The sequence below is a fragment of the Apteryx mantelli genome, chromosome 2, assembly GCF_036417845.1.
Source record: "Apteryx mantelli isolate bAptMan1 chromosome 2, bAptMan1.hap1, whole genome shotgun sequence".
Taxonomy (NCBI): Eukaryota; Metazoa; Chordata; class Aves; order Apterygiformes; family Apterygidae; genus Apteryx; species Apteryx mantelli.
In genome coordinates this window covers 116,347,670-116,369,079 of record NC_089979.1, presented here as the reverse complement: position 1 = coordinate 116,369,079, position 21,410 = coordinate 116,347,670, and the positions used below count along the sequence as shown (strand labels likewise).

General features: G+C 40.8%; 1 protein-coding gene across 10 annotated transcripts in view; it reads left to right on the top strand.

Moving 5' to 3' along the window:
- Window positions 1-21,410, top strand: part of ITGA9 (integrin subunit alpha 9) — a 236,284-nt gene that overhangs the window by 145,364 nt on the left and 69,510 nt on the right. For all 10 annotated transcript variants that reach the window (XR_010883442.1, XR_010883443.1, XM_067291286.1 and 7 more), the window contains exon 18: window positions 7,822-7,972. Coding sequence is in view for 8 of the 10 variants with exons in the window: in XM_067291286.1 (XP_067147387.1) it covers window positions 7,822-7,972 (151 nt within the window). In the remaining 2 variants the exon portion in view is untranslated. The remainder of the gene's footprint in view (window positions 1-7,821; window positions 7,973-21,410) is intronic.

The following is a 21,410-nucleotide window of genomic DNA, read 5'->3' as shown; positions in this document are numbered from 1 at the left end:
GCTATGGTTTAGCATATCTAGTGCTAGGAAGGTGCTCCTGGGCTTTCAGTTGGGACCATGTTTGTGTTAAGCTGTAGATACCAATGTGGATATTCCTGACTCCAGGGACACAGAGACAGAGCCCTGACTGATCCCATGGGAGTCATGTGCTGCTTGCGAGTCACTTGATCATACCCAATCCTGTCCTAAGTTCAGATCTTTTTAAGTACCAAAAGAGTTGTTTCCAGGGAGAGAAGAATGGGAAAACATTGGAAAAGTGCGTATGAGTAGATTCTTTTCTATGTTCTCAAGAAATCATGCCAGGTTTCACACTGTGATTTAAATGATTTCATAAATTATAGCATATTTTAATGCTATTTCAAGGTAATATGGTGCACTGCAAAAGATTAAATGAAAAGGCTTATTATTATACCACTTTTTGTATATTAGTACATTTGTAATTGTATTTGAAATTAAGTCTGGTCGGTGAATCCAGGAGGCAGAGTTCTGATTTCTAATTTATCTTTTACCTACAACCAGTTGCCAGTAGATTGAATGATGCGTTTGTGAGGCACGTGGAAAATTTTGTTGTAGCACATCCAGGATCTGATTTGCAGTTTCCTGAAAGGGCTACCCAGCAGCGCCAGCAATTAATCAGGATGTAGCACAAGTTGCAGTGGGAGCATCGTCTGAGGAACGAGTGAATGTTTTCCACTGTTGAGGGTGAATGGGGATGAAGGAATGGTTCTTTGGTTTCCATCTGACTAATTGCACACAGAGCTTCCTAAATCTCTCACAAAATAAATAAAGTCCAATTCGATAGCCATGGCCAGTCCTGTTCCTTTTGAACATATGGTGACTGAACCCATCCAGATGGTAATAGAGCCATCAGGTGATGAGTGGCAAGAAACCTCAATACTCTGCATGTAATGCAAGAATACAGATTTCCACTCCCTGTTTTTTTTAATAGCAGGCCACTCATTACCAATCAGGGGTATTGTACAAGCCAGTCTTGCCACTTCTGAAATATTGCTCTGCTTTGTAAAAGCCACTTGACCGTATCTACTGGAACAGGATTTTACTGTTTGCTTGGTTTTTTTAAACTCAAAACAAAAGCAGTGTGCTTTGGTATAATTTGAGTTTATTGTTGAACCATTATGTAGCCTTTCATTCTCTGTGAGCATCCCAACACCGGTGTTTTATGGACCTAAGAAATTGCAAGGCACCATATTGTTTCTTGCTCTAGCAACCAAAGTACATAGCTAAGAAAACCAAAGTTTAACCTCTGGCAGTGCTGTCATATGTTAGCTGCCTCAAGAAGCTGAAGTTCTTGATACTGGTCAGACTACAATGAAAAGCAGATGCACCATTATTTTGCATTTCCAAACTACATCTTGGTGGATACATACATACACGCATACATATATAAACACATGCTCTTTTGTTATGCAGCTGCGTGAACTTTTCTTTTTTTATTATATCTTGGCAATGACAAAATCTTTGTAGGTCAGCAGGTAAATCACTTTGCTGGTTCTGAGCGTGCTATATGGTTGAAACGGAGGAGAAGTGTTGCTGATACTTTAGTGAGTATATGTTGGTTATCATGTTTGACATTTAGACATAACTTTTTCATGATGTACAACACCTGCTACTCAAAAACAAATTTCCTGAAGTAAGAAACCTCTGCGGTTTCTACCTGTTCATCTCTGATGAACTGTCTTTTATTGACCTCTAAAAGTGACTGGTGTAGAGGTCACTGGTCTTTTTCTCCCTCTTCCATGCTCAGCTGAGTGTGCTTTTAAATTACATATTGTACCCCAGCATTCCCAAAATGGGACAAACAGTAAAACCTGTCTAATCAGATTTAAATAGGAAATCAGTTTCTGAAGGTATAATTTCTCTGGTAAAAATGTGGCTTATTTGGTGACTTTGTTAACGATCTAATTCCTAGAAACCTTCTGTTAACAAAGTGCTGCTGAATCCCTCCTCCAAATTCACTTCCTCTACCAGATCTGTGGACAATAATCTTCAATTGAAACTCTTCAAGTATTTTAACAAACAGGAAAAATAGGGTTTTTTTTCACATCAAGCTGGCGTATGTAACTTCCAACTATGTGCCTTGGACCATTTCTTTTTACCACTAGTAATTGGTTTTTGTTTGTGTTCCAGCCGTAGGACGCAGCCTTACAAGTATGTATGGGAATAACTTTGTCCCAGGAGCACGGTATCGTTGGTTGCAAGGACACTGCTCGTGGTTATAAAAGAGGCTAGCTTGTATGTGTGTCTGCAAGAGTGAGAGATTAGATTTTAGCTTCTGCAGATGCTGTGCCTGATCTTGCTTTCATGTGACAGTGTCATAAACCAGGGTAACTCCATTCAAATGAAAAGCTACTCCCTGGAGTAAACACTGTGAAAGCAGAGTCAGCTCCTTCTCCATTGATTCTTCAGTTCTGTTTATAAAGGGTTATGAGCATCTGGGTACAATTGAAATTGCTGCTAATAATAAAAGAAAGGCAACAGATTTCTGTAGGGTGATAGGATAAAGGGTATTTTTTTGTGGACATTGCCCCCTGCACAGTACTTTTAATTTAATTGTGAAAGTTTGAAGACGTAGGTGGCTGGGTGTTGCATGTATTGTATGGCTATGGGAGATAGATGTGGAGAAATTTAACTTGGGGAAGAGAGGGTAAGTCCCAGAGAAGTTTTGAAAATGTGGTAACTAGCTGTAACTTAATCTTGTAGCAGAATTCATTTCAATAGTACAATGAAGAGCAAAAGTGTTTTCCTAGAGTGTGTGTGTTTTTCTATTGTTTAGCATTCAAGGGCATTTGTTTTTTTTAAATTAAGATATAGGAAAGGAGTCAAAGTTAACCGTCTGTGCCATGTTCCTGAATTGCAATATAGATGGGAACTGGAGAACTGGAAACTGCAGCTCTGTTCCACAAGGGCACAAGCACGAGCAGTTCCGCTTCCTCCGCTCTTCCTGGGCACGGGGCTCGCTGCAGTGAGGACGTCTTTCATACAGAACAAGAACGTTCTGTCCTTTCCTATGGAGGAAGATTGGCATATTATTATTCCATATTCATTTGGAGTAGTATTGGCACAATGCCACTCCCCGACTGCACTCTGCTGACACAGGATCTCTCTGGGCTGCTCCCCAAGTTCTCCGTTCCCTTTTCCCCGCAGTGTCGTGTTACCTGCTACGTACAGGAGACTGAAAAGCAAGATTTTCAGCTAGAGAAATAGAGAAATGGTAGTCCTTCTTAGAGTTCATCAATTGTTTTAAAATTATTTTGAATGTTGTCCTGGATTTTCTGACAGTTCAGTGAACTTGGGTGCTTTGTGCCAAAGTAACATTTTTAGGGATATGCTGAGGTTTTGTGAGTGTTTTAATCGCAGAAATTCCTGACAAACTCTGCAGCCGGCCGTTCTCCCTTTGACTGTGTGTGAATGAAGGACATTCCTGTGGGCGCGTGTTGAAATCGGAGCAGAGGAATTCCTCCCTGCTGGTACCTATCACTGATGGGCATACCCTGCTGGGGGACGTGCCACCGCTGAGGGCATGAACCAGCTCTTCAACTACTGCGTTTTTCAGTGAAATCCAAATCTGCTCACCTTGCACTGAAAGCAGCAATGTCTGCCAGAGGGGTGGGGTGGGCAGCTGGAAGTGGTGATGGTTTTCGTCTGCTGATTCGGTCTCCACGTCTGTCTGGGCTCCAGCCTTCCTAGCTAGAAACCTTGGCTTTGTGTGCTGGGCCCAGAGCTGGTTTACCATAGCTGGCTTAATGCAGCTCAGCGAGGCTGCAGTAATCAGCTGTGTGAGGTCTCTTTGCTCCTTTGCTGGCTTATGCTTCAGTGCGAGAGGGGGATTGCAGCAGCCTGGAGTAAACCTTGGTAACTCACATGTTCGCCTGAGTCCTTGGTCTAGACTGGCTTTGAATTTTGCAGAGAGAAGTGACCTTGAAGGTACCTGCGACAGGGAAGTGGTGTAACCAAGCAGGATAAAATTCAATAGCTCTGCTCCCTCTGGGGTTGTTTAAAGTATTTACTTGGTTTGGATTTGTTCTTGGGGCTGCTACTTCTGAGTTTTCACTGAGACTTCAAAAGAATTCCCAGAAGGTCGGTTGAGGGTTTCAAATTTTTATTGGTTATAGTTTGCTTAAGTGTTTGCAAAGCTCCTCCCGAAGTTTGTCCTGACTCTAGAGGCTGTGGCAAAACCCCAACAAGAGGAAGGTTTACAGGGTTGCTGTTAAGAGTTTATGGAGACAAAATTGTTATTCAGGATCCCCCAACTGCCAAGACTAACTGCGGTGCTGGCTGGTGAAGGCAGTAGTCTGCTTTGGATCTGTCATGTTACCAATGTTGTTTACTCACTTAGGTCTTTCACTGATTTAAAAAAGAAGTGGGACCCCTATTTCTAAGCGGCATAACTTCATCTAACGAAGTTAGAGGACAGATTAGACTTCAGTCATTTGAAGCATTTTTACCCACATGCAGTTTAATTAACGCGTGCTGTAGCTTCCACTGTCCATTGGGCAGTAGTGGTGAATTTACCTATGTAGATGCAGGTTTGCAGTAAGGAGAGAAAGGCTTATTATATAGAAAGGAAAGCTGGTGACCCAGACTAATAGGATAAGTGCAAACTCTATCACATTCCTTCCCTGCACTGTGTATAATATGCACAGGCTAAAGGGAAATGCTAAATACTTTTACATTTTTTTAAAAATACTCTCTAGTACAGGAAACAGAGAAATATGTCCCCACATAGCTTTTGCAATGCAGATTGGCTCCCCTGACCCATATTAATAAAAGCACCAGCATCTTGGGGGGTGGGGAAAAGAACATTGCAGAACTTTGCTTTTTGCCTTTCCCAGCTAGTCTTTCTTCACTTGCTGACTGTAGTGTAATGATGTGGGTCAGGCATTAATACAGAACGTTAAAGCATGTTAGAGGGATGGTACTTGTTATATCCAGAAACTTTAGAATGCAGGTTTCCTTTTCTTAAACACTTCAGGGGAAAAAAGTGAAATATTTTCTTTTACATTTGATGTGTAGTACTACAGCCAGTAAATTTAAAACCATGGCAGAATTTCTAAATGTCATCTATATAGCATAAATTTGGAGTCTGATTTTCAGAATTGCTGATTACCTACAAATCTAGATCATGTGAATGGAAACTGCAGGTGTTTAGTACTTCTGAATGTCAAATTTCTTTTCCTTTCCATGCAGGAATTGATAACTTGACATATTGTATGTTCCTGTATGTATGTACATGCAAATGTGGTTACATATATATAATGTGTATGTGTCTACAGTCTACCCAGAACTTTTACCCAGTCCATTATTTATGCATACTACGTAATTTAATAAGATGATGATTTTCCTCTCTGATTTAGTGTTTATATCCTGATTTTTTTGATTTTGTGTTTTTATTTTTAGCCTATCTTCTGCGACATGAACAAGGTGATGAGGGCCCCGGGGAGGATATTGGCCATTTTACAGTTCTCATTCAGTGAATCGTAAACCGAAAGCCATTGCTTCGTTCTGTTTGCCCCATTGTTTGACATACCTTGCCCATATGAAGGGTGGCTTCATTTGCTTCTTGTTCTGGAGGGGGACAGCACTTCTTTAGTGGCAGATTTTGACTTAGCAGATGTGGGAGCGGGATGGCACCAGGTTGGCCGTGCAGCTCGTGCATGGCAGCAGGCTTTCCACATGCCGTGACCTCAGCTCTGGGGCAGCAAATGCTGACTGGGAACTCCCTTGCGAACGGAGAGCTTCCTAATCCTTTTCATATGCAAGGGAACCTGATCCGTTCCAGATGTACACAGATTTAATGACTCAGGAAAGTACTCCCTTAAAATGAGGCTTACAGCACAATCTTGTATAGCCTTTCGGAGGAAGATCTGAAGTCTTTTGTCAGCCCCCTATCAGTGAAGCTTTTCAGAGTTTAATAGCAAGTGGATTTTATGTTGGAGCTGTAATTGGGGGCAACTAGTGTTCTCTTAGAAAGCAGGTTTTCTTTCTCTGTTGAAGAAAATGTTGTTATAAACACCAACATTTTGGTGTGATACACTTTAACAAATAAGTGGTAGCTTTAGAAAGGAGTAACACTGACTAATGACAGTTATTTTAACATTATTTTTTCTGGGCTTATTTTTCAATAGGATTTCACTGTGAACACTTTTTATTATTCAGGAGGAAGAACAGCATTCTCAGAGAGTTTGAACTGGTGTTACATCTCAAAACACTACTGCTACAAATTCAGAGAGGGTTCTTTTCTCCTTTGCATATCACACTCTTAAGTATAAAGAAATTAGTGTAGAAGGGAAAGAGGTAGTGTCAAGGTTGATGTCAAATCATGGTAATCAGGAGACATTCATGTGTAGTGTGCATTGAGTTTAGTATCAGCCCTGCAAAAGATAAATATTTTGTAACTTTCCATCACTTATTAAAGTAGATCCTTCCAGATTTTGCTTATGGCTTTGATAGATGTTGGTTTAGTTTTTTAAGTGATTATAATAGATGATATTATAAACTTCATGAGAAGTATTCCACAGTAATAAATGGTTGGTTTTTGACTTCCCTGGTTCCAAATATGTGCTTTTGATTATTAGAAAATCCCAGCAGATTGTTTTGTGTATCTGGATAATTTCTCTGCATTTCAAGAGTAAATGTTGAAGTTGTGGCCAAAAGATTTAATACTTCCTAGTACTCTCATATAGTTGTCCCATTACTTTTGTATATAAAAAGCAACAGCTCAAATTATTTTGACTTCTCAAACTAGTTTTTCAGTGGATCCTGCCTTACAAACGCTTTTGCAAATGTTTATTTGCACTGATAGTTGACTGCAAGAATAAACCATAAGGTTTAGAAAGCAAAGTGTCCAATTAGAGGTAGGATTAGTTGGTGTCTGCAATTAATTGTAAGCATGAAAAAGCAGACACATTTCTTGCAGATTTATACCTGCCTTCTCAGAAGCTGTCACTGAAATGTAAGCCATAGTTTTGGGCTATAATAAAAGAGTAGAGATCATCATAAGTGAAATAAGTACAGGAAACATGTGCTATAAATATTGTCTACATTAAATGGAAAATACTGAAAAGTTACACTCACAATCCGTAAGCATCAGCTTTAGAGACTGAGTCTAGACTGTCTTACTCCAAACTTCATCTTAGAATCATCTGTATTGATTCATGATGAATTACTATTATTTTAATTCAACCATTCCCTTGGTATGCCACTTACTGAACATGACTCCATGGTGTTAGGTCCATCATAAACACCTAAGGAAAGATTAGTCACATTCAGTTGATGTTTATTATAATTTTCATATGTTTTTCCACTTACGCGGGTTTCTAGATTTTGTTTGAGCCTCTGTGCCTTTTGTCCTCTCCATAGCATAACTCCAAGAAGATTTTTGAAAGGTTACTAGAATGTTAAAGTAAGCTTGCATTATTGAGAGACAAAAGAGCATTTGTATTTAAATGTGGCATAACAATATTTTGCACTTGTTGCATTTCCCCTGTGCAGTTACTTTATAGTCTTCCACTATTTTACTCTCAATAAAATCATATAAACAGTAAGTAATGTGAAATGATTTCACATTAGGATTATAGGATTTCCTGACAGTCACAAAAGACAGTGCTAGAACCAGGGATTCAGGAGATGCTGGTTCCTTGTATGGCCCACTGCACTGTATGTTGGGCATATGGCACATCCCTGAGTTATTAACCTCCAAGCTCTTGCGCAGTTGAGTTATGACAGTCCTGTAGTAGGAATGAAGGAAGAAAGTGTGAAAGTCGCCAAGAGTTAAACTGCTGTAATTATTTTTGCCTACAGTGTTGATGACAGAACCACCTATCTGGCACTGGGAGCGGTGAGGAATATCTCACTTAACATTTCCATCTCTAACATCGGGGATGACGCCTACGACACCAATGTTTTCTTCAACTTTTCTGGGGAGCTCTTCTTCATCAAAATGTGGCAAAAGGTAAGAAAGGCAAATTCGCTGTGAGCAAGCCTCCTAATATTAAAGCAGCTTACTTGCAAGATGTAGGGATGCAGGGTGGCCTGGTCTGCATAGCTGAGACATTTGGGAATTATTTCTGGTTATATTGGGCTTGAATTTGTTGCAGACTCTTTACTGAGGTTGTTTCTTTTGTCAGCTTAATCTGTGTAAAGGATATCCTTTGTGTTTCTGTAGAAGGCACAGCACTCTTATTTGAGGTGTGCTAATGAAAAAGAAGGGCTGTTTGGTTGAGGCAGTTAAGAGAAAGAGGGAGACTGGTTGGAAACCGGTAGGATACTCAGTGGAGCTGAAGTACAAAGTCTGTCTCTAGTTTGAGTGGAGGGGGGTGCCAGGCTGCATTCACCAGTCCTGGTCACCTCCTGACCTGCGTTTCCAGGTTTTCTTTTTACAGAAACCAAAGTACAAGGCTGTTCTTTGGTCAAGGACTGGGTGGTGGCCAGGGTACATCTCTACATCCAGGAGCTCAGAAACACTTATGATTTGACCTGCATGGACTCAGTTGAAAATTTTGAGCTCACATTTAGATTGAAGTACTTGGCTATTTTCATTAGCATGAGTTTCACCTAGAGATATGGTGTTGAAATACAAACACTGAATCAAGCTTGTTACAAACTGATGGCCCCCAAAACCTTCTGAGTGAGAGCAACATGTGAAAGCAGTTGTGTAAAATGGGAACTGCACAATTGTAACAACATTTTGGCTATTTTTCTCCTAGTTTTTACAGTGATTCACCTCTCTGCTGGAGCTCTGCTACTCTCTGTAAGCCATGAGAGCAATATTGAAAACAGTAGCACGACTGTTGCAAAGTGGGATGAACTTAGTCCATTGAAACAGTGGCATTTTGCCATTATTTGTCATATTTTATAAAGAAGGATTATTATTCATTTCAGTTATTATAAATCTCTTTAACTCATTATAATAAACCAAAATATAATTTCTGATACATGTTAATTCTCATGGTGTTTGGTTTTGACTATTACATCTCACATGCAATAACAAACTTTGGAAAATTGTCTTTGTATTATAAACCTTATTTTCAGACATTATGTGCTGAAGTGTGCAGTTTATCAGGATAACAAAAAAAGGGAATAAAACAGAAATGCCTCATGCCAATGTGCAGCTTCTCCATAATGGAAGTTTTACATGAAGACTCTCAGGGCCTGGCCCAGTTCCCATTGAAGTCAGTGGGAGGGTTTCCATTGTTTTGCACTGGAAAAGAAACAGATCTTGATGTATGCTTTTAGCAGGTTTATTTCCCCCCCCCCACCCCGTGCTTACGTGTTGAATATTTTACATACACAGTTACCTGGAACACCAGTTGGTTTTGTTGTTCTTGGTGGCCAACACTGTCGGGGAACCAGCTGAAGATTATATTCTGTTTCCCCGTAGTATTTTACCTTAAGCCTGGGTCTCAAGCAGGCTTGAAACAGCTGTGCTGAATGCTGTCTAGAAAGAGCAGTTTCTGGAAGCAGATGATGTTGTAGGGTTATCTCACTACTCAGTGTCTCCTCTGCTAGTAGAAGCTAGCATTTCTTTTTAAATAAAAAACCGAACACACAATACACATCAAGCAAGCATGTAGGCTCCCTTCTTCACCTTGCAAACAGGGTCATGGTATAGTCTGTTATTATTCCTGCAGTTCCATTGTTCTGATACAGCTTTTTTCTGATAATTATTTTACCAATGGTTTTGAAAAACAGGAACAGGATTCTGTTGGGCTATTTTACTTTCTCTCAATCAGCTCTTGCTTCAGGATGAACTAATGTGCCTTTGGCCTCACTGTCTGTCCAGATGGGAAACTGAATTATAACCTCATAGCCTCAATTGCAGTGTTACATTTTCCCTAAGCTCTTTGAACAATGACTTTTTTGTAAAATATTACGGACTCCATGTTTCATAACCTACTCCCATCCCTTGACATCTATGCATAATACATACTGTGCATGTACTTTAAATAGATTTTGTTCCTGGTTGAACATTGCCCAGGCAAAAATCCAGAACATAAAGTCTGAGTAGAAATGACGACTCATAAGATTTGCCTTAGTGGAGCAATTTCGGAATCAAAAGAACTTCTTGTTGTGGGAAACTCTTTGCAGCAACTGCCTGTTAATGAATATCCCTTAAATGGAAGAGAGCAGTCTTTTCTGTGTGGTTACTTGATACTTTTTCTCTAAGGTTTCTCTAAGGTATCTTCTGAGAACAATGACTGCATGATGAGCTTTAATTATCTGTCTTTGTAGTCATTTCAAGATGCTGTGACTCTCCTGTTTGTTTTCCCTGCGTCTCCAGTGGAGTTTCTAGTAGATTGAGTACAATTTCTTTATCTAGATCGGTTACACTGAGATTCGAGAAAGCAAAAGTTTAATGCTGTTTTTTCAACAGTCAGCTTCTTAAACCAAGTAAAATAGGTGCATGAACAGTCGTTGAGACAAAATGCCACATAATATATTTGAAAAGAAAATGATGGCCTAGCTTAATAACGATTGCGGTAGCATTCAGTTAAATGCTTTAGTGGAGCTAGCCCTCGTTCCTTTGTGGAGACTGAGATTTCATGAGCTGTGATAGACAGAGTACCTGGCAGGGATTCGCTGCTTCTCAGGGAGGTGAAAAAGTGTTCATGGGCTGATATTTAAAAGGCTCCATTTATTCCGCTGTCTGATTTTCCTTTTGCTCTGCAGCCAGTCCTCCCCGGCTCCGTGGGTGGAAGCCCAAAGTTTTCTTTCCATTGCTTCTGACGGACAGTCCTTTAATTGAGAGGCACAATACACGGCATGCACTTTAAGGGACAGGCTTTTCATCCCTGCCTACTTTCCCTGTAGCATTTCTTACTCTGTCATCACTACTGCCGTGTAAAGGGGTTGCTGTCACAAAAGTGTCAGTACCCTTCACTGCTCAAAGGACCCTGCCACCGTTTTTGAATACTTGAAGATTAATCCAGGGAAATGAACATAAAACTATAAAATACCAAGTTTATTAACTAAAGAAATTCCTGAAGACTTAATATGTAATTGTGGGTTTCATCTGTAGTAGCTTAATGTACATATTCTTTGTTTCATTATGATTACATTCACTACTTTGTAGTTTTGCTGGTGACAATACCGGTTATTGGGGATGACACTTACATTATGAACTTCGCTTGTTCACTTAGAAAAAAAGATTTTTTTTTTTACCATGTTGACTAGGAAGCAGGGGAAGACCCTGCTTCTGTGTAGAGTAGAACTTTTTTTTTTTTAAAGTCTAAAAATTTATTATCCCATAATCTTAGTCTGACTTCAGGGAAGCGTTTTTTTTAAGAGCTTGAAAAATCCTCTTAACAGAGGGGAGGATATCATTTTCCCGAAGAGGAGAAGGCAGAGTGATGTTTGTGTGTTAAGGAGTCTGGAAAGGGAATTAAAAGCTATTCCTGTTAATTTCTACATCATTTTGAGTCTACTGAAATTGTATCACTGCCTACTGACTTCTGTCTAGCATGAGGAGAGGGACCTTTTGCTGAAAATGCTCATCAGCAATGGGTACTCTGCTCGCCGTTCATTAGCTGCTGTTGGGAGGAAAAAGGTATTTTCAGCACAGTTACCAAAAGAGCACTATAAGCTTGCTGGCAGTGGCGGTTAACATTTTTCTGAGATTCACAAGAATGCCGGTCAAACAGGCGCTGTTGAAAGAGGAAGTCCTGTTCTTCATCTGCTCCTGGCTGCAGGTCCAGCTCTTCTCCTGTCCTTCTGCAGTGTTAGTTTTCTGCGAGTTCAGTGAGATATGCTGGCTTACTGAGGGGTGAAACGGGTATGAGATAAGTGCAAAGAAAGCAATGGAAGTACATGATCAGGGAGCTGAGGTTGGGAGGAGGGCACAGGCAGGACCATATCTTTTGGCAACAGCTGTCTATTAAGTCAGCTCAGGTATAGCATAAATTTTGCAGTAATGGCATAAAAATAGCATGTAGCATAATAATGGTAAAAACAACAATAATAGCCCAATATCTATGGTGTTAATCTCTCACTGCTCTTAAAGTGTTCTGCAAGGGCTGGCTGGAATCTGAGAGCTAACCCCACTTCAGCGCTGGTTGCGGAGAGAGGAGATCAGGAAATCCCATTGCTGACAGTAATTTCCAGCCGTGGATTATTTCTTTATTTCAGACAGTCTCCCAACATCCAAGGCCAGCTGTAACACTCCTGCTGCTTCTCACAGCTTTTGCAAGCAACAGCTGAGGGAAGTTAACAGGGCTGGGCTGGGGCAGAGAAAAAATAGCAAGGTTATGGTTTCCTCCAATGCAGTCTCGTAATTCCTTAGTGAGCGTGTATCTGAAACTTTTGTGCTGATTATGAATATTCTAATTTTTTGAGTCATGTTGCTTACATTCTGGGTTTTTTCTGCTGATAAGTAATGTGATACCAGCTCTTTCTTGGCTAGCAGAGAGGTCATGCACTTTGGATGTGAACTCCTTCTTGCTCTGAACGTTTGCTGACTCTCTCTTGACTAAGAGAGCCCAGAAGAGGAGCACACACGCATGTAGAGTTTAATTTTTTCCAAACTGGAAATTCCTTTATGCTGGTTTCCCATACTGCTCATACTTTCTAAGAGTTTTAAGGCTGGTGGGAGCAGGATACTGATAAAACACAAAAGCCAGAGACACGTGCCCTCTTTTACATCCAGCTGTGCCAGTGCGAGGAATTGGTTATTCATTCCTGATTATTCATTATGGCTCTTTTTTTCCAGCTGTTATTGCCCCTTGGGATCCACTGGCAGAGAGGTTAGTGTGATCACTCTCAATTCATATCCAGCTGGTTAGCTGAAACCTTTTAAATTAGTGGTTTGAGTTAATCCAGCTGATTTTGCATGGAGAGAGCTGGAATTGCTCCTCTGAACCATTCTGCCAGAATGTCAGAGAGGAGTGGTGCCAAGTAGCATGGAAGCTGTGACCTCTTCCACTGACACAAGCACATCTGGAAGATTGCCCAAACAATATATCACTTAAGTGAGGGGATTTGAACCCTTTTTCCAGGAGAGTTTTTATAGCCAGGACTTGGGAATATCAGTAGTATGGCAGGACTGCCGCATGCTCCTTCTTCATTTTCGTGAATCAAATGCTTGACTTTTGCTCCAGAGTGCACCAAAACGCTTTTCATCCCTCGAGCAAAACTGTGTAAGTTCTTAATTGGAAAGAAAAAAAGACATGCTGTTCAACCTATCTGACTTCATTGTTCATTTTAATTTTCTTTTTCTGTGAATGCTCAATGAAAAACTCAACTTTTATCCTTCCTTAGGGATAAGTAAGGAGCAACTCTTTTTCAGGCCAGAGGCTGTTACAGCTATATAATATCCTCCTAGCAGGTAGGAATTGAAGTTTAAACTTTTGATCCCGACTTTACTCTCGGGATTCACTTATCACTCCCCCATTCAGGTAATGGACCTTGAAGATTGGGTTTAGTTGTGTAATTAGTACTGGTCGGAGTCTTATAAATTTACGTATGTTCTACTTTGATTTATCGTGTATATCTAATAAGGAATCTTCTTTATTTTTCTTAATGAATAAACTCAATGAATAGAATGCAGAATTTGGCATGCCTCTTAATTTGACTATTTACATATATGTAAAGAGTGGTTTTAGGGAATAGTCTGGGATGCTCTGTGTGACTTGGATTATTAATGGAGGTTTTGTTCATCTCTCTAGCCCTTGCTCTTCCCTTGGGGCTATGAGGAGAATGATTTTTTTAAAGAAAGAAGAAACGTGTGGATGAGTACATTTATGTGAAATGTGCTTTTTGTAGAGGCTGAAAGAGAGTCAGTGCTGTAGTGAGATACACTGACAGTGATTCCCGACCCATCTTCTGGTGGGGTTTCACCACAACTTCCACCTGGCCAGGACTTGCAGGCCCAGCTCCAAGGGGTGCAGAACGGCTTTTGGGGCCATGCGTGACACCAGGGCGTCTCGTTGCTGTCAACACGCAGCCCATAGCTCCACAGAGAGCTGCTTCCTCTTGTGTGCGATCGGGAACCACGCAGTGCTGGGAGCTACGGCACGATCGCATCAATGAGGGCCACGACACAGGGCTTTCAAAATCAGATTTGGCTGCCCCGGTTGCTGAGGTAGAGCCACACTATTATCTCTATAAACAGCATTGCTGAGAGCAAGGAAAATACTCTTCAGAGAGGGCAGGGTCAAGTATGCTACAAGCTCAATACACTTTATATTGGTTGTGTTCATTCAAAGGCTATGTTTTCTGTAAGGGAAAGATGGCCAGTGTCTTTCCTTTGTCCTAGTGTCTCTCTTCATTATCATCTCTTGCTTTTAAACTGAGTAGAGAGAGACTTACCAACATTTACAGTGACACAATTACGGGACAGTACATGTCTTCTGTCTTCTTAAGGATGAAGTTTTAAATTGTTCAAACTTAAACAACCCCTGCAAAGACTATTAAGTAACAGTTGATTTTTGCGGCTTTCTAGGACTTTCTTTATAGCATGAAGTTGTTGGGTTTGGGCTTTGTTTTTGTTGTAACTTGAAGCTTAAAGCTTGTCGACTTTTTGGTACAAAAGGTCAGTTCTGTCCTTGTAGGAGTTTCTTTTAGTCACTTTTAAGGAAGGCAGTTCAGGATGGTGCCAGAATATAAATGTCACCCTGAGGTGAAAATCTGATAGAATTGTAAGTGATTTATATATATTTTAAGTTGCCGAGTCCTGTGGCATGTTGTACAGCCCTGTGCCATGCGGCAGGAAGTGGTGGTAATTGTTCTCTTCCATCTAGTTGTTCAGATATCTCCTGTGATGCTAATAGGCTCTATAAATAAAATTGAATCCCTCTTCTTTAATTATTTTTTTTTAAACACAAGGCATGGTCTTACAGTCATACTTTAGGCATAGCCACTCTAAAGTCAACAGGAGTTTTGTCTGTAGAAAGACTTCAAAACCAGCTTCGCATTATTTCAGTTGCAGTCAAGAAGATCAGCAAAGGCATGAAGAGTGAACAGCTTTTAGCTGAAATCCAAGGAGGGTGAAGAAATTAGGAGCTTTGCTTTCTTTCAGGTTGATACCGGTGCCCTATGCTCTTGTGACTCTCTCATGAACTTCCTGGTTAGTATCGGTGTGAGAGAAAAGTCCTGGCCTTTTTTTTCTTTTGTTTCCTCTCCCTCTTTCTTGCTCATTCTTTTCTTTTTTCCTTCCTTTGAAAACACGGTAAGCAAGTTCTCAAGAGAATCTTAATTTCTTCTTGAGGATTAGGTAAAGCAAGTTCCTTCTATCCGCACTTCTCCCTGTGTGCAGCTGAGAGGTAATGGCTTAACCTTGGGTTCAGCTGGGATCAATCTAAATTCATATTAGCAGAAATAGGCACGTTAAACCCCTCTCTGAAGGAGACCCTGGGGCCCCAAATCCTTTTTCGTTTCCAGAGCAGGAGCTTCCCGTGGCGTTTCCCCCAGAGCAGGGGAGTGAGCAGTGCAGAAGGGAAGGGAGGAAAGTATTTGGGCGAGCTCCGCTGTCCCATGGGGTGTTTGGTGGGGCTGGGAGGCGATGGGTGAGCCGGGGACCCCCTCCCTGAGCCGTCCTGGCAGCCCCCGCCCCAGGTTGTCAGCCGCGTGCTCCCCAACCGGCAGCGTTTTTGCAGCCTGACTTTGGGAGGAGTCCAGAAAACCCGTGTGTGACTTTTGACTGTAACCATCTGCAGAGTAATGATTCAGTACTTTCCACTTAGTGAGAGGAAGGAGAGTGCACTAAAATGCTGTTCTGGAAAGTAGCGCAGCACCTCTTAAAGTAAAGCCTTACAAGTGAACTGCTAAGCTTTTGGTTAAAAAAAAAAAAAAAAATCACCAAAAAACCCCAAACCTGTTTCAATAGCCTATATAATATAGATAATGAATTATATTATTGAATTTCAGCAGTGTCACTAAATTAGGTAGTATCTATCATGTCATCAGTTCTTGCTGTGAAAAAGTCCTTATGCACCTTTTTGTTCAAGTTTCTGAAAGAGAAAGACCAAAAAATAAGAACCTGTGTGTATTTTAAAAGGCATTCCTGGGGTTTCAGATTTGGCTTTGGGGGTTGGTAGCTGTAGGTTGCATTAAGGATTACTCATTACAGGGAAATACTCAGTGCCAAACTCATTATTATAGTTATAAGCTTAGTATTGTTCTTTACACGTAAAAAATACCACCGGGGAAGAAGGGGGCAAGAGCTTGATTTTCTTGATTGTGTTTCTCCATCCAGATTATTTTTAATTTTTTTTTATTTGTGAGTTTTTTGCTTTGATTTTTCATCACAGTATGTGTAGTTGATGACAATTGAATTTATTTACTGAACTTTTTGTGAATTCAAGCTTTTTGTTATAAAACTAAGAGTGGTTAGCTGTGTTTGAGTTGAGTATACCAGTATTCAGCAAAATTGATGGATTATGCACAGGAAGTTGTGTGACAGTATATGTTGGCATATGTTATCTGTGCTTTCAGAAATACCACTAGGAATTGAATATTGATTTCTTCCACTTTATTTTTTCTGCTTTTAATTTTAAAGGAAGGATGTTTTGAAGATATATTTCTGTTATTATATAATAATAACATGTATGACCCATGGGTTATCTGTAGTAGCAGAAAAACAGTTCTCCTCTTAATGTTGCCATGCATCCATGATTCAGTAGTATTACATACAGGCGTGTGTGTTTGTGTGTATGTATGTATGTATCTACATGCACAGGTAAGATGAAGCAAAATTTACCCTGAGCCCTTTCTCCTCTAATGGCTTCTTTGTCTCTGATTTTTGCTTGGGTTATCTGAGAGTGTGGACTCACGTACACGAAAAATGTAATGCTATTATTAAGCTTATCTTAGTATTCCTATGCACAGATCATGAGGGAATAATCCAGCCTATAATACATGTTCATCCACAATTTTTCTAAATAAAGGTGTAATCAAATGCAATGCACTGTTGAGAGATTACGACATAGAATTTACAGTTTCATCATACCTGTAATGATCCTAAGAATATAGGCACATGCCAGTGTGTAATTTTTTTCTTACATGTTTTTTTTCGCTCTTATGACTTAATTTTCTTTTCTGAATAAATGCATTGTATCTGGCAGCATTTGATCCTACAAAGTGTCTGCAGTTTTGTAGAAAAAAGCATGTTAGGAATAGCAAAGCCTGGATTATTGCTAAATTTACCTGACTTTTTGTCTTAGTGATTTTTTTCTACAATAACTTTATGGTTCCTTTTTAAAGGGGGGAGTCAGGAAGCCTTATTTCCCCTTTTTTGTGTGTATGATTTTACTATATTTTTGACATGTGGAATCTTGAGGGACGTGGTGAGGGTATGGAAGTTGCCGTGGTTTTAGTAATGTGTCAGTGTATGTACAAGCCAATGTAATGTATTCCAGTGGTGTGTCTTCACATTTCTATGAACAAAGGCTGTACCTTGGTTTGCAGATTGACCTTTCTGATAGCACCTTACTTAACTAGGCACCATTTTGTAATACTTAGGTATGTGTGGAACACGTATTTTTTTCCTTGTTGTGCCCCTATTTAGGTTTTCATTTTTCATAAAATCTGTGGTCTAACTTGAAAAATATCATGCCAATACATTATTTTTAAGACTGGTGGTGATGCACTGTGTATAACATAGGGTTTTGTAAATTTCTTTTTTAGGATAAGCCTTGTAATCAAAGGGATGTAAAGAGGATATAAATGTGTCTTGTGTTTAACTTCTCTAAAGTGCCTCTTTTGCAAGGGGTGGTCTGTCTTGAATTTGCTACCACAGTTGGCTCGCTGCCCAAAGGTCACCTATGCATCGGCCTTTGTCTGCTTTGCAGAATTGTGGATCCATATCAATAAAGGTACAAATTCTAAAATAAAGTACAAGTACATGGAGGACACCACCGTGTTTGGTTTAGATTTAGTCTGAGTTTCCAGCTTTGTATTTGGGTGTATTGATATCTCACAGGCTGTTCTTGGTGCAGTGGTATTTGCAGTCAGTGCTGGTATCCCACTGGAGAGGAGCACCCAGACCAGTGCACCGAGTGGAGAAGAGGCTGCTGAGTCAGTTTTCTGTTTGTCTAGCAGATGGTAGGAGTTGAGCTGGACAGCTTACTTTCCAGTTATTTTGTTCCTGTTTATTCATGTTCCTGTTGTTGGATGCAAGAGGCTGTTGCCCACATCATGCCAGGAATGACATTATGTGCCTTTAAAAGGGAGAGCTCTGCATCTCTCGGAATAAATGAGAAAGAATATTTCAAGTGATCGCAACAAAAGATTTTTTTTCCAAAGTGGCTAAATAAGATGGGGATTGGGGAAGGCATCTAGACAACTGACTGACTGGATCTAGGGAGGAGATGATTTTTTTTCTGCCATCCTGCTGTCTATCCTAGGAAGCAAACAAGAGGAGGTGCTTCTTCACACCACATCTAAAAAAAAATGCATGGCTACTAAAGGAGGCTAAACAAGTTTGTTGAAGAGGAATCCGTGGAGTTTTGGGAAATGCACAGAAACCAGCTCTGGCTCAGGACGTTTTTGAGTCAACAGTGTTTGGAGGCAGAGAGAGTATGCGAAGGGGGAATAGCTCTGTAGTTTTCTCCCCTCTCTCACACACTTCCCTCAGCACTTGTTTTGGCGTGGTGGAGACCAGGTCCAGGGCTACAGAGCTTAGTCATGTTCCTCTCTGCTTCTCTGTGTGGCTGGAAAGATAATGCTCGTATTTTGCCTAAGCACATGCTTTGCTGTAAGTAGTCTGCGAATGACAGTGGTTCCTACTGAAAAGGGAATAAATGCTGCAAATAAATAAAGGAATGTGGTTTTGCACAATAATACACTAATTTATTTAGATCCCAGTGACACTGAACTTTACATTTGTTTAGATTTGTGTTGCAAAAAGTGGACAGCACCAGTAGCACCATGATCTCAGGTCTCTTATACAGGCTCTCATACTTGGTATGCTCCCATCTAATGCTCCCCTGTGGCTAGGCCTGGACACCCACATTTGCAGTGCAGCTCCCTTGGTCTTCCTTCTGCTCCATGAAGGCCCTGTGTCAGAGACAGGGCTGGTCAGCCGGATCTATCTGTCAGCTGGATTTGTCCATCGACCGCTTCTGCCAGATGCTTGGGGTGGGGGGAAGCAGTGCTGGGCCCCCTCCTGGGCTGCAGCTGAGTTGAACTGGCTTTGCAACCCATGACTCTGGGCCTGAAAAATAAGACTATTAAATGATCTGTGTGATGAGAATTCACGTTAGAAGTGATGGTTATAATCTTTTCCAATATTGAGCTGGAAAACTCATGCAAAAGTAAATGGTGTGTATAAAAATCTACTGAAAAGACTCTGCAAAAGTTAAGCTCTGCCTCTGCAGAGAGCGTGTCATGCACATGTTTGGCTCCTCAACTGTAATATCTACTGATGGTAATAACCTGCAGGGTACAAAATACCTGCTGTAAAGTGACTGTGTTCGGGTCATTTGCAGTGTGCGTGTGTGTGTGTGTGTGTGTGTGTGTGTGTGTGTTAGTTATTGGTTTTGGCTCTAGAAAGTACAGTTTCTTTTGCTTGGCTGCAAGTACACAGTTACCTTTTTATTTTGCCTTGTGCCTTGCTAATGAATGGGACAATGTGTGTGTGCATCTTTATGGAAGGGGAAGGCTGAATTTGTTCACAAACAGCACAATATGAATAGACCAGCAATATACAATACTTCTGACAACACCGATCAACTCAAAGATCCTGTTTGTCCCTAATCCTTCTCTAACTAAGAAAGATTATTCTATCAGGTCTTTCTTAAAAACAAGATACCTTCCACTCTGTGTCCCCTTATCTCTTTGGATGTGTTCATTGGTGGGTCTCCATTGCTTTCAGGTAAATGGGGGAGGTTTTTGTGGGGAACAATGCAAGAAAGTTTCTGTGGATCCCATAGTTTCTGTGATGTGATCACCATTTCTGATACAGTCATGATGTGCCTTTCTCCCTTTTCTCATCGGAATTGCCTGTGTAGGAGGAAATAAAAATAATTGGTTTATGGTCATGAGGTGAACCAATGGCTTAATCCCAGTTTAAAACCAATATACTTCTGGCTATCTACCTCACCTGGAAAATAGTATGGGCAGAGACATTAAGAGTAGACCTCGAATGAAGTTTGATGTTAGCTTTTCTCTTTCTTTTTTTTTCTCCACTGACTCTACATAGTTTTGAAATGCTGCAATCAAAGAATAGTGCTAGCAGAGGGGCCTGTTTATTGTTTTAGCCAGAGAGTTCCAAACAATGAATTCTTTCTCTTTCTATTCCAGGCAATAATGACATTTTTCCATTATAAAAAGTACTTGTTATGTGAAAAACACTTGTGTCTTAATAGAAATTACGAGTCTGATTCTTTACTGAGTATTACAAAGGACAGGTGAAAACTGGATCAGTGGATTTTTATTTTTTTTTTTAGTTTGAACTCGCACAGGCTTAGAAAGTTGTTAATTTTTTGGTAATGGTGGGCATTGATTACGTTAAACTGTTCGGCAGGTAAGTTGAGCTTGTGAAACTGGTGTTTCAAGCTTGATGCTTCACTTTGAATTTTTGATCGTTTCCTTGTGGAGTGACAATAACTGCCCCTTTATACAAGCAGGCAGCTGTGTTGTCCCTGCTTTTGCTTCTTTTCTAACGTGGGGAAGTGATGAATAAGAAAGGCCACTTTGGAGAGAGGGCTGATCATAGTGCAGTGCTTAATGAAGTTAAAGTACCACCTTGCCGTAGCTTAGGATTTTTTTAAAGGAAGGAAGGAATAAAGACAAGATCAATTGAAAAAAGGGGAAGAGTAGAAATGGATCCAAGTGCACGCGGTGTTCCCTGCCAGGGCTTGTTTAAGATGTTTTTTGCGTAAATACTGTGAAGGACAGAGAATTTCATCTGGATCTTTACTGTGAAAAGAACTCTCTTCCTTTTTTGGTAGAAAATGAATGAACTAACAGTGGGGCTGATACTGATCTCTCTTCAACATTTCCCAGATCCTTTTCCAGCAGAGGCAGGCAAATTGCATGCTAGAGCTCCCCCCCGTAATCCAGTGCCAAAGGCAATTACAAGCTATGGCCCAGCAAGGAGGGGCTTTTGCAGGATTTGGTTCGGGTAAGCTTTCAAGCCCTTGGGTGACTGTCCAAAGCCTTAGATCAGCAAAATGCCCAGGAAACTGGGAGGCCAAAGGCTTCTGTCGAGGTGTCCTGTGCTTCCTGTGGCCAGCCGAGCCAGCTCACTCTCTTGCGCGAGCTCCTCTTGCCCCTGTCAGCTCGCCGGTCCCTCTCCCCACTGGGGCTGGGAAGGGTTAGAGGTGCGTGGAAATGAATGGGAGGAAAAGTCGGCTTGAACTTTTTGGCCCTCAGAAAACGTTTGGTTTGGGCTCTGCTCAGGAGCTAGGCAGGCCTTCGAAAGCCTGATGTAATCCTGCCTGGACCGGCAGCCCCCT